This window comes from Stigmatopora nigra, chromosome 15, assembly GCF_051989575.1.
Source record: "Stigmatopora nigra isolate UIUO_SnigA chromosome 15, RoL_Snig_1.1, whole genome shotgun sequence".
NCBI classification, from domain to species: domain Eukaryota; kingdom Metazoa; phylum Chordata; class Actinopteri; order Syngnathiformes; family Syngnathidae; genus Stigmatopora; species Stigmatopora nigra.
The window spans coordinates 344,911-358,128 of NC_135522.1; the positions used below are offsets into that span (position 1 = coordinate 344,911).

Below are 13,218 nucleotides of genomic sequence, written 5' to 3' on the forward strand. Positions count from 1 at the left end.
GCCGTATAAAAAGAGGAAGACGAGCCCGGGCGCGAAGGCGTCCTCCACCATGGAAGGCCACGACGCATCGACCGCCACGCCGTGGGGCGTCACGGCGCCACTGGCCTGCGCGGCGGCGCTCTTCTTCCTCCTCTTGGTCTCTCGCCGGGAGGGCGGCGGCGGCGGGGGGAAGGATCCCCCGGGGCCCCGGCCCTTGCCGCTGCTGGGCAACCTGCTGCAGCTGGATCTCAAGTGGATGGACCGAGCCCTGTCGCAGGTAAAAAAAAAAGACTTGGCCGTTAGACGGTGCGGCGTCGTCGTTACTCTTTAACTCGGGTCAATCAATGAGCCTGTCTCCCCTCTTTAACTCCTCCCCCACCGGCAGCTGTCCCGGCAGTACGGCTCCGTCTTCACCGTCTACCTGGGCACCCGGAAAGTGGTGGTCCTGGCCGGGTACCAGGCCATCAAAGAGGCCCTGGTGGGCCACGCCCAAGACTTTGGCGACCGCCACATCACCCCCATCTTTGAGGAAATGAGTGGCGGTCACGGTAGGAATTTCAAAGTGTTTGGATGAAAATGTCGCATTTCCCACGGACTGAATGCATTGATTATACGCGGGAAATGATGAATATATTTCAAAAATAAAAGATTTGACTGTGGTTGCAGGCATTCTGTTTGCCAACGGGGACTCGTGGAAGGAATTGCGGCGTTTTGCGCTGGGCACCCTGCGCGACTTTGGCATGGGCAAACGACTGGCGCAAGACAAAATCCTGGAGGAGTGCCGCTACCTCCTTCCTGTTTTGGAGGCTCACCAAGGTGAGCGAGCGCTCTCCCCCAACCTCCAGATCACACGCCAAGCCCAATGACCCCCCACCCTCAGGTCGGCCCTTCGAAACGGCGTCGGCGCTCGGCCGCGCCGCCTCCAACATCATCTGCTCCATCGTGTACGGCGAGCGCTTCGACTACGCCGACCCCCGCTTCGTGACCATGGTCAAACGCGCCAACGACAACATCCGCGCGGCGGGTTCCGTTCAGATCCAGGTGAGCGAACCCGGCCCCGCCTTTCAAAGACGCCCCCTTCCTGACCCCCCCCCCCCCCCCTCCGCCCCGGCAGCTTTACAACATGTTCCCCAGGTGGTTTGGCTGGTTGAAAAAGCGGCGCCTGGTGCTCAGCAGCCGCGACCAGAACATGGAAGACATTCAAGAGCTTCTGCGACAACGCAAGGAGAATCTGGACCCCGAAATGTGCACTGGCCTGGTGGACTGCTTCATGGTTCGCCAGCAAAAAGAACAGGTTGGCCCGCCCCACTGTGTCCGTATTTGGTATCTGGCCGAGAAGGCAAAGTTACAATAGCCTCTTTGTCTTTTTTTTTTTCCGTTTCTGGCCTTGTCGGTCCCGTAGGAAGCGGGCCTGGAGCAGAGCCACTTCAGCGAGGACAACATGAAGTACGTGGTGGCCAACCTGTTTGCGGCCGGCACCGACACCACCTCCACCACGCTGCAGTGGGGCTTGCTACTCTTGGCCAAATATCCACAAATCCAAGGTAGGAGGAGAGAGAGCCGTCGCCGTCATCCCCGCATGATAAAGGACTCGATGCCCGCCACCCCGGGTAGAGCGCGTCCACGAGGAGCTGAGCCGCGTGGTGGGGAGCCGCCCCGTGGACGTGGACGACCGCAAGGACCTGCCGTACACCAACGCCGCCATCCACGAGGTGCAGCGCTTTGCCAACATCGTTCCCATGGCCATCCTGCACCAGACCACCCGGGACGTCACCTTCCGGAACTACTTTATCCAAAAGGTCGGAATCCGGGGAGCGTGACGTCTGACCCCCCCCCCACCGCCGCTTTTGACCCGTCGGACGGCGTTCGCAGGGCACCGTGGTGATTCCCCTGCTGTCTTCTGCCCTTTATGACGAGAGCCAATGGGCCGCACCCTACACTTTCGACCCCTCCCACTTCCTGGACGAGGAGGGCAACTTTGTCAAGAGGGACGCCTTTTTGCCTTTCTCTGCGGGTACGACTCGGAGTACAATTGCCAAAATCCAAAATGTAGCAGAAGCATCCCACCATGTTCATTGGACATTCGGCTCTTTGGTTGCAGGTCGCAGGGTTTGTCTGGGCGAGGGTCTGGCCCGAATGGAGGTCTTCCTATTCTTCAGCACCCTCATCCAGCGTTTCCTTTTCACTCCTCCGCCGGGAACGTCCGAGGAAGAGCTGGACCTGAAGCCGCTGGTGGGCCTCACCCTCAACCCGTCGCCTCACCGCTTGTGCGCCGTCGCTCGCCAACAAAATAATGCAGAGGCATGAGGATACAGAAAAAAAAATCCTAATAAAAGACGTTTCCTACATTGAATTCAACATGTTGACATGTTTGGACAGCTGCTGAGAAGCAATATTTAAATAACTAGCGCCCCCTATATAGGCAATGTAAGAGAGTCTAGGTTGAACTTTGTGCAATGATATTAACAGGACAATCTGGTTCAGACTCGTGCGACTGCGAGTTGCGCAAACAAGTTCAAATTCAACCTTGCCGGAACTCCTGTCATCCCGGCACACGCCACAAGTGGCACTGTGGTGCGTTTGCGAATAGGGCTCGTTTTACAGTGGCATTGCGCGTGACACGGGGTGACTCAATTCCAACGGAAAATGTGGGCGCGTGCGTGACAGGCAGGCAGACTTGTCGCTACTCAAGAAAGCAGTCTTAAGAAACTTTCACAAGACTTGGACTTTAAACCGGATCACCGGGATTTAAGTACACGGATCCTTATTCACTCGGAAGGCGGAACTGTAAGTTTTGAATTATTTCATTTTTATTTTGTATCTTTAGTGGCCTAAAGCACGCGCGTGATTAATCGAATCGGTTGCTAGTGTTCACTTGAAATGCTTTTTGAGGACTTTGCACTTCAACGCCCGTCGCACAATCGCGATTTGGTTCGCTAGCGACAAGTTAAGCTAACCACAAGTTAAACGGGAGTTCATTGTTGTTTTGAGTCGAACGTTTGCTCAAAGCCTCTGACTTGACTCTACGTGCGATTGCCCGTGCTTGTTGGCTATTTCTGTCCTGTGATCTTACGAAAATATCGGCAAAGCGAGTGGGGAACTCTCTTGCGGCTTTCATCTTTGGCCAGCGCGCCTTTTGGTGACGTCATATACGTCGAGTTTGTTGACACTCGGCGCCGGTAACCCACGCCTTTTCTAGCATAACGCGTTCAAGTTTCTATTCTTTTCTTTCGTTTTTTTTTTGTGATTTGCTACGTTTCGCCGTGGGTTCTGAGGTATGTGTCACATTTCCAATCCCCACTGTATTATCTGTAAATACTGGTGTACGCCTTTAAGAGAGCGGGTTTAAATATAGACGCACACACAGATGGTGCTTTTGACAATTTTCTTGTAGAAACATTTCAGACATGGATGTTAGTCTGAAAGATAATTGGGTCCTTTCATGGTTGGTCTTTTGATCAATATGACTCAATGGTTGCTTCATCAATGCACGTATTATTAACAGAGGATCAGAAGCAGGTAAAAATAGATTGGGTTTTGAAAACGTCTTAAAATGCCCATTGCTGTCTAGAGCAGCAATTGAGTTAAGGGCTCATTTTAAAAGAATCCAGCCGTATAAAAATAATGATACAAAAAAATTGTACACATTTTCTCCTGAACTTCCTGAAGTTCAAAATGTCATGTTTATTGCATAGTTAATGGAGAACCACTGGTCCAAGTAGCGCCATCTAATGGCAATGCCAAAAAGTGCAAAAGGCTGGGTTCAAGCTTCTTGTGCAGGCCGTTGAGTTGATCTGTATTTTGGTTTGGAGAGCGCCACCCCCGGGCCAGCTGTCCACAGACAATGGCTTCTCTGTACAAGAGAGCAACTGTAGCTAGCTAGTGTGAGTGACTGTGAGTGATGCAAACACAACAACAAGTGGTCGGAAGGAATTCTTCAAGTTTCCCAAATGTTGCCCCCACGAGTCTGGCAGCTGTCAGTCTCCCGTCAGCGCCCCCCGTGGGCCCCCTGTTCCCTCCTTCGCCGTCGTCCAATAGTTTTGAAGCAACCGTGCCGAGTGGGAGGTTCGGCGGCAACCACAGCCACAGCCATCCTTGTTTGTGGCTTTTGTCCACCCGGGAAGCCATTTTGGAAGACTCGGGTTTGTTTTGCTCTCCCGGTCCAACCCCCGGGCTCCGACTTTCACTTTTGTTAAGGAGCAAGGGAGTCCACCGCTACTGCCACTGCCACCGCCCAAGGACTTTTTTTGAACCATTCCCCCTCCTCCGGATATCGTCCATTTTGGGGATTCGCTGTAGGATGACAAGGCCGCACACGGACTCTCTTTCTCCGGGCAAGTTGACGACCATTGCGTCTTCTTTATTCGAGCATTCTAGGCTCCTGTAGTAGTCTTATTAATGCCCTTCCCCTCCCCCCGTCAGTCGCAATTGTGGGTCAGCCCGGCTCGTCTAAATTTAGTCCGGCGGGAATGTTAGCCATAGTCGCTCGCTCGCCGTGTGTTGTGCAGCAGCTGTTAGCATTAGCCCAATTGACGCCGCGCTGTTTTAGGCCGCTCGACGGCCTCGCAGGTGGTTTGGCTTAAAGAGACGAGTAAAGCTGACGTTCGGAGTTTGACACACAAGACTTGACAGGGCGTCGGCACGAGGCACGTTTCGCCTCAATGTGAATGCGTGTGAACGAGAGGGCGGCGCCGTTCAACCTGTCTCTTCGTGTCGTCTGCCATATTGGAAGCGCGTGCAGCGATTATTCAGCTGGTTCGCTCGGTTGAGCGCTCCAATCGCGATTTTTATTGGGGGGCGGGGGGTTCTGGTCCGGCCCGGCCCAGTTTTTTTTAGATCTTTCCCGTGGCTTATCCGTCTTTTGAGCTCAAGGGTCCCGATTTGTAAGAATTATGAGTCTGGATTTTCAAGGGGGTGCCGGCCATCTGTTTGCGTTTGTGTGTGTGTCTGAAGCCAATGAAAAGATCCAAGAAAGCGTGAGTAAGTTAACAAAGGTCTTTCTGCTTTTAAGGGTTTAGGATTTCCTGCCGTTTAGCTGTCTTTGTGGTTGCCTTCTGCACCACAGTTCCATTGGCATTGATGCTCCTCACGCTTAGCGTCTTTTTCTCTGGCCGTCAGTCATCTCGAGCTGCAAATTCGGCTTTTGGATAAAGAAAAAGTTCAAACTTTGCATAGTAGCACTGCTTGTTTTCCTCGCCCAACATTGTGTCGCACGTCAAGCCCTAATTGTGGGCGTTGTTTTCGATTCACGAATGCGTGGCCTAAAGTCTTTCTGTAAACTGAGCTTTGGCCTCTTTTTTTTCCCCCCGGCTCGGATGGAATTTCAGCACTTTAACTGCCATTTGCGTCCTTTAGAATGAGTTGTTTTGATCTAGGTCGTGAGTACAGCTTCCACCGTTAGACGGACGACTTTTCCCGCTCGTTTGCCTAGAGAGAAAGAAAAAAACTCAAAGTCTAGGCTCCTCCCCTTAGTGTCATACTACTTTTATTGTCTGTGCGGGTAGCTCGCACTAGTTGCTCGCTGTCTCCAGCCCGAGGGCGGCCCGAGGATCGGATGGCGTCGAGAAGGGGACGCCGGTAGCGGTCCACACGCAGGAAGAGGTTAGCACTGGTGCCATCGTTATCATTCCCGCCCGGTCGGACGTTGTCGAAGGGACTCGATTTTGTATCCCGGCGGCGCTAGCGCGTGTTTGACGTGGTCGTGAGACGGGTTGACCCAGGCTTTACTTTTGTGAGTTTGTGCTAATCGGCCCCGCCCCCTCGGCCAACGTTTCAGCGTGGGCTGACCCCATCTATCTACCCATCTATCTATTTATTTATCCCTTGCATACCTATCCCGACTCTTGCAGTCTAAGCAAAGAGGAATGAGCATGGATTTTTCCCAACTGCACACTTACACGCCGCCACAGTGTGCTCCGGAGAACACTGGCTATACCTACTCCCTCAGGTGAGACCCCCCCCGACCCCTGCCCCCCGGCGTGGCTGGCACCCGTCGCCCAGCAGATCTGTTTTAAGAGGAAATGTTTTGGGGCTTGTCGCTGCCGGGGCTTTGGCTATTTTGCTATTTTGCATTTTGTGGGCAAAGTCTATCATTTTTTCAATATGCTAATGACTCCCATCCATTTGTGGTGGATTGTAAATCCCATTTGAAACGACCCATCTTTGGTTATGACCTGTTTTTGTTCCTCTTAGCAACTGAAGGTGAAATTAAAGCAAAAAAAAAAGAAACGTCAGCCATGTAGGTTGTCATAGGTAGGATTCTTGTGGAGACGCAACTTTTGCAGAGCTTTCACGTCGCTAGCGTCTCTCTGAGGGAGCCGTAAATTCTCGCCGTGACAGCATTGGGGCGTAGATGCTATTTGTACCTGATGGGACGCCAAGTGTGTCAGTGGGGCTGCCCCTTTTTGAATTCCGTTCCAAAAACGTCTCAATCGCCAATCCGTCAGAATTTGACAAGAAAATTGCTTTCCTGTGAAAAGGGGAGGGGATTTGGAACCAACGGACAAGTACAAACTAAACTCGTTTTACCGGCAAGGTCATTCTCATAAGTTGGAAAAAGAAAAAACACTCGTAGGTAAATTCACCAAGCCTTCAAGGCTTTTTCCCCCGTTATAAACCGGTTTAACTAAAGTTAATATAATATACAGTGTCAAGTTTTGCCTAGGATTTGAGACATTCAATGACTCCAAATTCTAAAATGTCTTTTTCGATGCATTTCAAGTCTAGCGCCACCTGGGTGACGCTCCAAGTGCCCACGGAGCCTGGGAAGGGAGGCCGGCCAAATCTGATGGTATTTCTGGAAGCAGATTATCTGGATGCCGGCCGGCGTCTGTGTTTGTAACGTTAGCCACTCTCTGTGCTTGCGCTGTGGCTGTGGCAACACTCGTGCGTGACTCATGGCTCTTCTATTTGCAAGTGGGACGACACGTTGTCTTTGTTTGTCAACTCGCCCGAGTCGTCACGTGGCCCAGTCGTGGTTTCCCCTCGGGCAAAACCGGCACGACGGCTCCGTTTGATTCTGTGGAATTTTTGGGTTTTTCTCTGTCATTTTACGGCCTCAAAAGTCTTGTTTCTTTTTTTCTCTCTCCCTGTGGCCAGCTCCAGCTACTCCACGGCGGCGTTGGAATTTGAGAAGGAGCACCACATCGCTCCTGTGTACGAGTCGCCCAGGATGTCGCGGCGGAGCCTGCGTCTGCAAGGCCTGGCCGCTCACCACCATAACCACCACCACCACCACGCCAACGACGCCGTTCTGGACTACGCGCAGAGCCAGAGCCAGAACCAGGGCGGCTATGAGAGCAGGAAAGAGTTGCAGTGAGTCTTCTTTTGGCTTCTACTTGACTTCTCCGTGTCCCAAATTGAAAAGTGGCATTTTAGGAGACACATTTGGCCCGGGGATCTCTTTGTTTACATTTTAATAACTGCCTTGCTAGCTAGCTAGCTAGTTAACTAGCCCACGACACTCCCATGACAACAAGAGATTGCTGCAGCCCATTCTGGATCTCCTGTTCAATGTTTTATTCATTTTTTTTTTTTTCCCAGTATGGTCTCGGGCCGGTCGGGGCGGGGCCGGAAAGTCCATTCCAGTTCCAACACCATCTCGTTGTCCCTGAGCCAAGCCGACACCCCCAGGAAGAACCTCAGCTTCTCGGCCGTCAGCACGCCCATCGGCAGCAGCACCAGGCTGGAGGAGAGCCGGGTGGCGTCGTCGGGCGTCGCCCCGCCGGACGCTTCGGCGGATCTCAGACACCGCACCTTCACCACCACCACTGCCGTCGATGGCCTCTGGGGTGAGTTAGTCGCCTGGCCAAACGGACGAGGACGGCAATTTAAGGAAAAAAAAATGGGTTGTCCCCCTCAGGCAGGATGTCCCACTCCGGACTGAGTTCGTCCAACGGCGCTGGCGGCGACCCGGTGGCCTCCACGTCGCACGCCGCCCACGTCAACGGCTACATCTGTCAAGACTGCAACTTCCATTCCTCAAAGGACGACTCGTCGGCGAAAGCCTCCACGTCGTTGTTGTCGTCGTCGTCGTTGTCGCCGCCGCAGCCGGCCGTCCGCGCCGACCCTTTCGCCTACCGCTCGTCCTTTCACACCCGGACGTACTCCCGGGACGGCGCTCGGAGGAGCTCCACGGGTAAGCGTGCGAGCCCTGGCGTCCCGCACCGGCGCCCCGCCCTGGCGCAACTGAGCGGTTCTGCCTTCCCCGCAGGCGTCCTCGGCTCGGCGTCCAGTACGTGCGTGCGCCTGGGCCGAAAAGTCCTGGCTCCCTTTGTGTTCGTCTTCACCGCCTTATACGGCGGCGTTCTCCGGCTACGCACGTGGACCCGGGGCAGCGCCCAGAGCGCGGGTAGGCCGAGGAAGGGTCCCGACTTTCCCGACTTTCCCGACTCTTGACACGCGACTCTCGGCCCGGCGCAGGCTCGTCGGGGGTGTTGGCGTCGTGTAAGGACTCCCTGAGACAAAGGGCCTCGTCCAGTCTGTGGCAAGTTTGGTTCCTGAAGCACAAAATGATGGGCGACTCTCAAGTGCGAGGTAATGACTCCGGCGCACATTGCGTGAGCGTGCCCATCCAAATGATCTCGACGGGTGTGTGTTTCAGCTCACTCCAGTTACTGCGGGAGCATGAACGTCAAAGACCTGGGCACGGAAGACGCTTCGCATCTCAATCTGAACGGCTCTCTATGTAAGCCCCTCCCTCCCCGCTGTCGGATGTCACCACCAGATTAAAGGGCATATCTAGCGTGCTAGCCGTTGCCACGTGAACGTTCCGTCAAGGTGTCGGAGCTGGCGCGGCCTTTCTGGTGGTGGCATCAGAAAATAGGTCACCTTATGACCTTTTGAATGTCGTTTTGTGTGCCGTATCGCTTTAAAATTCAGCCCCCAAACACGAGTCAAACTTTTTTTTGGTCATGAAATTTATTTCATAGAATCGGGCATTTCCCTCAGTTGTTGTTTTGTGTGTGGTTTTAATCCTATTTTTTTGTTGTTGACTTTATGCAGGCGACGACTGTAAAGGAAAGCAGTACTCGGAGACGCGCAACGTGGTCTGCGCTCGCTCTTCACGCTCGCAGGGGGTGACACGGAGCCTCCTGCTTTCCACAGGTCCGTCATCCTTTTCTCTCTCTCGCGCCGACGCCACGGCCGTTTAGAAGGCGGGGCTTGACCGCCGGGCCCTCCCCGTTGCAGGTCAGGTCCTCCTGATGCCGGCGCGTCACGCTGCCAGGGCCGTCGGGGCTTTGGGCTCGGCGGCGGCGCTGGCCACTCGCAAATTGCTGGCGCTGCTGTGGACTCTGGCCACGGCTCCAGGTGGGTCGCCTTTTCCAGTTGGACTCCTTCAATGTTTCTGTTTTTTGGAGATCCTAATGGCCGGTCCCGTCTTGTTTTTGACCAATCAGTGACGGCGGGGCGGGGCCTCCTGTGGCTGGTGGCCAGCGGCTGGTACCGGCTGGCGTCCCTGATGTCGCTACTCAACGTCTTCTTCCTGACACGGTAAGAGCGCCGCCGCCGGCGCCGCCGGCGCCGCCGGCCCGACTCCTTGTTTTGTCTCGGAATAAACGAGGCGCCGTGCGACTTTTAGGTGCCTCCCGCAACTGTGGAAGCTCCTCCTCCTCCTCCCGCTGCTCTTGGGTGAGTTGTTAAGAAAAAATGACTGCTCTGACAATTGTCATGTTTGTGAAAATAGTCCGTCTTTGAAAAGGAGTGTTAGTCCATTGATGGTGTTGCTGGTTGCCTTTCAGTTTGGTGGCTGTGGGCCTCGTCCGACGGTGGCGGCGGCGCCGGCGCCGTCCTGCCCGGATACTCCGCGGCCCTAAAACTGGGCCAGTGGTCTCCTTCCTCCGTCGTGGCCTACCTGTCCAAGTGGCTTCCGGCTGCTGCTCCGGCTCCGACTTCTTCTCCGGCTGTGACCTTGCAGACAATGGTAAGTTTTTCCCAAGCACTCTTTAGAAATGATCAGTTGGGTGCGGCGCGGGAAATTGCCCAACGTCATACAATGTCATATTCACTGATTAAAATAAGTCTGAATCTAACCGGATCAACATTAAATTCTAGATGATACTATTACAAGATTCACATTTTTGCTCATTTTTCTCGTACTTCAAGTCTTTTTTTGTGTCATTGGAGAAAGGTCATAAAATGACATGACTTATTTTTGCATCCCTCCAACCGGACAGAATAGGTCCGTCCATGTGAGCATATGAGATTATTTTTTTTCTCCACTGATGGTCTTTTGTTCTTTATTTCAGCCGCTGGTTGACGTGGAGCAACTGGAGCGCCTGGAACGTCTGGAGCGCCGTCTGGCCCTGCTGTGGGAGCGGGTCCAACGCGGCGACCAGACGCAGGAGCGCCAGCGCCACCACATCTTGGCCCGCTACGGCCAGCTGAGCCAGACGCTCCGCGCCAACACGGACAAGGAGGCCCTGGGGGCGTGGGCGGCGGCCCTCCTGGAGGGGAGGCTGAGCCAACTCAAGCGGGACCGCCAGCAGGTACGGCGTCGTGGCGGCGCACCGGGCCCGGGCCCGCCCCTTTCTGACCCGGCCCTCCCGTAGAGCGATGAGGAGCTGAAGGCGCTTCAGGGGAGTCACGCCACGCGTTTGGCCCACTTGGAATCGCAGCTGGTCGCTTTGGTCGCCAAGACGGAGGTACGTTTTGCATCCAAAAAAGAGGCGCACAATGTTTTAACTTTTCTTTTGTTCTTTATTTTCATGGTGTTATTTTGATTCCAAGACTACATTTTTAACTTGTTTTCACACATGGCGCAAAGGGACCAAATGTCTTGTATTTCTTTCCTTTGTAGGAGGTGGCGAACAAGCAGGAGGAGGAACTTCGACCGGACCCGGACCGAGAGGCGGCCGTCGCTCTGGCCGCGCTCCGGTAGACCACTCGATCGCTGGGCAAAGCGTCCATCCCGCGCCGTCCAGTCGCTCACACGCCCGTCGCCCTGTCCTCAGGGCCCAGCGGGAGCGGGAGGAGCCGGCCCTGGTGCGGAGGCTGGAGTCCGACTTGGCGGCCATCCGAGAGGACCTGCGGGCCGTGGAGGCGTGCCGGGGACGCTGCGAGCCGCTGGGACAGCTGCGAGAGACGGTCAGACTCCTTCCGCCACCGGCGCGTCTCCGGCGCCTCCCTCCAACGGGCGCGTCCACGTTTCTTCAGGTTTCGACGCAAATCCGGGAGGAGTTGCGGGCCCAGTTCTACGGACGGGAGGAGACGGAGGACCCGGCGTCCGAGTCTCTGGCGGCGTGGCTGGCCCGGCGCTACGTCAGCGCGGCGGATCTGCGCGCCTCCCTGGACGATGTGGAGCGGCGCGTCCTCGCGCCACAAGCGGGTGTGGCCCAGTCCGTCTCGTCGCTGCCGTCGTTGTCGGTCGAGGGGCTATCGGAAGAGGTGAGTGGCTGTTTTAATTTAGCGGAAACCCGGAACAAACGCTCCTTGGCACTTGGTTTTTGTTTTCCCTCACCACCACCACCTCCACAGAAGGTGAAAGCGATTGTCCAGAACGCGCTGAAGCTCTACTCTCAGGACAAGACCGGTTTGGCCGACTACGCTCTGGAGTCGGGAGGTAAGAGAAGAAAGAAAAATGACTTGGTGGTGTCGGGATGCTAACTTGGACTGCTGACTTAGGCGGCAGCATCCTGAGCACCCGCTGCTCCGAGACGCACGAGACCAAGACGGCGCTCGTGAGTCTGTTTGGCCTCCCGCTCTGGTACTTTTCGCAGTCGCCCCGAGTGGTCATCCAGGTGAGCCGGCGCCAATGCCAATGCCCATGACCCAGCGCCACCGAGACTTGATGACTCTTCCCCCTACCCCGATCAGCCCGACATGTACCCGGGCAACTGCTGGGCCTTCAAAAGCTCGCAGGGCTACCTGGTGATCCGTCTGTCGGCGATCATCCGGCCCAGCGCCTTCAGCCTGGAGCACATTCCCAAAGCCCTTTCCCCCAGCGGCAACATCAGCAGCGCCCCGCAGAACTTTACCGTCTTTGTAAGACGTTTCTCCCGGCGCCGTTCTCCCTCCTTTCAATCTCCCCGCCTGACCTTTTCTCTCGATGGACAGGGTCTGAACGACGAGTACCAGGAAGAAGGCGACCTGCTGGGACGATACACGTACCGGGAAGACGGGGAATCGTTGCAAACCTTCCCCGTTCAGGTCCAGTGATTGAAAATAGGGATGCTTATTTTTTAAGGGTGTGGTTGAAAACTCTGAGACAAAAGTTTTAGTGTGTAACGTTTGGCATTTCTCTCTTTTTGGGGTGAACAAATGGCGGCGTAAACACAACATTACGTTAGCATGGCTACATTGAGGCTAAAAAGGACACTCATCATTTATGAGAGCAAGTCACATTTGGCCCAGGCACTCTTTTTCCAAGCCGTCTTTTCTTTTCAGGAGGCCACAGAGAAGAGCTTCCAGATGGTGGAGTTGCGAGTGCTGTCCAACTGGGGGCATCCCGACTACACCTGCCTGTATCGCTTCCGGGTCCACGGCGAGCCTCGTCCTCCTCAGTAAAGCCGCCCGGCCAGCAGGCAGGCGGGCGGGCGGGCAGACCTCGGCCTCCTGGGGAGGGAACGGACGGAGACTTTGGAAACGTTGCACTGAAGGAGCTCCTGCCAGACGGTGGGGCGCCTTCCCTACTTTGCCCACCGGTTCCCTTTTAACCACTACAAAGCACTGAAGTGGGCGGGCGCTTTCTCTAAAGGTCTTTTGTTCGTGAGCCAGTGCCATTTATGCATGGACTCTTTTTAGCTCCCAATTTTTTTAACATGCGCCGATTGTCAAAAATCATGTGCCTGGATCTCTTATGGGCAAACCATTCAGAATGGGAAAGTGGTTAAAATATTTTGGTTTTTTTTTTTTTACCCTGTTGCCATTTACCTTGAACGAATGTAACGTGTAAATATATATTTTTGTCCAACGTATTTATCAGCTTTTTATCGACGGCGAGCCGCTGTTTTTTGTCTCCGTGGCATCCGGCTTGTTTTGGGATGCAGTGCGGGATGTGGACGGCCTCAATTGATGTACATAAAGAAAGAAAGGTGCCCCGCAATTGTATTTATTAAGAGGTATAAAAATCAAGGACTACGCTTTAAGAGTTTATGCCATGTATAATTTGTGGAAAGCTTTTCAGTGCATTTTGGAAGCATCTTGTTTTATTTTTTTTTTAAGATAAAATGGATATTTTTGGTTTGTCAAAACAAACTTTGGATAATGTTAAAATAAAGATTTTAATATTAAATGCAAGCC

At 54.2% G+C, this 13,218-nt stretch overlaps 2 protein-coding genes across 2 annotated transcripts; both read left to right on the plus strand.

Moving 5' to 3' along the window:
- Positions 1–13: 13 nt before the first annotated feature.
- On the plus strand, positions 14–2,332 carry LOC144208109 (cytochrome P450 2K1-like). The gene is made up of 9 exons (XM_077733771.1): positions 14–256; positions 365–527; positions 646–795; positions 860–1,020; positions 1,094–1,273; positions 1,382–1,523; positions 1,594–1,778; positions 1,852–1,993; positions 2,081–2,332. The coding sequence occupies exons 1-9, from the start codon at positions 50–52 to the stop codon at positions 2,284–2,286; spliced, it is 1,536 nt and encodes a 511-aa protein (XP_077589897.1). The 5' UTR covers positions 14–49; the 3' UTR covers positions 2,287–2,332.
- Positions 2,333–3,985: 1,653 nt separating this feature from the next.
- LOC144208538 (SUN domain-containing protein 1-like) lies at positions 3,986–12,630 on the plus strand. The gene is made up of 23 exons (XM_077734446.1): positions 3,986–4,313; positions 5,829–5,926; positions 7,078–7,293; positions 7,522–7,769; positions 7,841–8,116; positions 8,192–8,329; positions 8,401–8,514; positions 8,582–8,665; positions 8,983–9,084; positions 9,169–9,288; positions 9,378–9,471; positions 9,560–9,609; positions 9,720–9,901; positions 10,227–10,466; positions 10,530–10,622; positions 10,778–10,854; positions 10,932–11,064; positions 11,134–11,364; positions 11,455–11,539; positions 11,602–11,717; positions 11,794–11,961; positions 12,034–12,126; positions 12,364–12,630. The coding sequence occupies exons 2-23, from the start codon at positions 5,844–5,846 to the stop codon at positions 12,481–12,483; spliced, it is 3,063 nt and encodes a 1,020-aa protein (XP_077590572.1). The 5' UTR covers positions 3,986–4,313; positions 5,829–5,843; the 3' UTR covers positions 12,484–12,630.
- The last annotated feature ends 588 nt before the right edge of the window (positions 12,631–13,218 follow it).

Excerpts from the sequence above, each read along its gene's own strand:
- LOC144208109 (XM_077733771.1), top strand. The coding sequence starts at position 50 with ATGGAAGGCCACGACGCATCGACCGCCACGCCGTGGGGCGTCACGGCG. Across the intron at positions 1,021-1,093 it reads CGGGTTCCGTTCAGATCCAG|CTTTACAACATGTTCCCCAG; the intron begins GTGAGCGAACCC and ends CCGCCCCGGCAG. Across the intron at positions 1,524-1,593 it reads CAAATATCCACAAATCCAAG|AGCGCGTCCACGAGGAGCTG; the intron begins GTAGGAGGAGAG and ends CACCCCGGGTAG.
- LOC144208538 (XM_077734446.1), top strand. The coding sequence starts at position 5,844 with ATGAGCATGGATTTTTCCCAACTGCACACTTACACGCCGCCACAGTGT. Across the intron at positions 9,472-9,559 it reads AACGTCTTCTTCCTGACACG|GTGCCTCCCGCAACTGTGGA; the intron begins GTAAGAGCGCCG and ends TGCGACTTTTAG. Across the intron at positions 9,902-10,226 it reads CTGTGACCTTGCAGACAATG|CCGCTGGTTGACGTGGAGCA; the intron begins GTAAGTTTTTCC and ends TCTTTATTTCAG.